Source organism: Geospiza fortis, unplaced genomic scaffold (genome assembly GCF_000277835.1).
Source record: "Geospiza fortis unplaced genomic scaffold, GeoFor_1.0 scaffold648, whole genome shotgun sequence".
Lineage (NCBI taxonomy): Eukaryota > Metazoa > Chordata > Aves > Passeriformes > Thraupidae > Geospiza > Geospiza fortis.
Window position 1 is genome coordinate 359,835 of NW_005054630.1, and position 695 is coordinate 360,529.

At 55.5% G+C, this 695-nt stretch overlaps 1 protein-coding gene across 1 annotated transcript in view; it reads right to left on the reverse strand.

Moving 5' to 3' along the window:
• Positions 1 to 695, reverse strand: part of LOC102039733 (E3 ubiquitin-protein ligase BRE1A-like) — a 14,248-nt gene that overhangs the window by 1,263 nt on the left and 12,290 nt on the right. The window contains 1 exon segment of the mRNA XM_031064793.1: positions 10 to 153. Within this exon segment, the coding sequence (XP_030920653.1) occupies positions 10 to 153 (144 nt within the window).

The following is a 695-nucleotide window of genomic DNA, read 5'->3' on the forward strand; positions in this document are numbered from 1 at the left end:
GTCGCTGGCCCCGAAGGCCACACTGCACTCGGGGCACTTGCGGTGCCGGGTGTCGTAGCGCGTCTGCACGCACTCCAAGCAGGAGACGTGGAAGCACTTGGTGAGCACCGCGTCCTTCTTGTGCATGCTGCAGCACGGGCACGTCAGGCAGGCCTGCAACACACACAGACAGACAGACACACACACACAGACAGATACACACGGACAGACAGACAGACAGACACAGAGCAGAGAGGGCGTTGGAAGGCGGCAGGACCCGGTGCACGGACAGCGGCCAAACAGGAGTGAGAGCAGGACATCCAGCTTCCTTCCACAGGGGAAACATTTGTGACCTTTCCACAGACAGACACACACAGACAGACAGACACACACACAGACACACACACAGACCACACAGACAGGGACAGACACAGAGACAGACAGACAGACACACACACAGACACACGCATACACAGACTGACACACAGACACAGACACATAGACACACAGACACACACACACATAGACACACAGACACACACACACACAGACACACACACACAGACACACACACACAGACACACACACACACACACACACACAGACACACACACACACACACACGGACAGACACACAGACACACACACACAGACACAGACACACACACACAGACACAGACACACACACAGACACACACACACAGACACACACACGC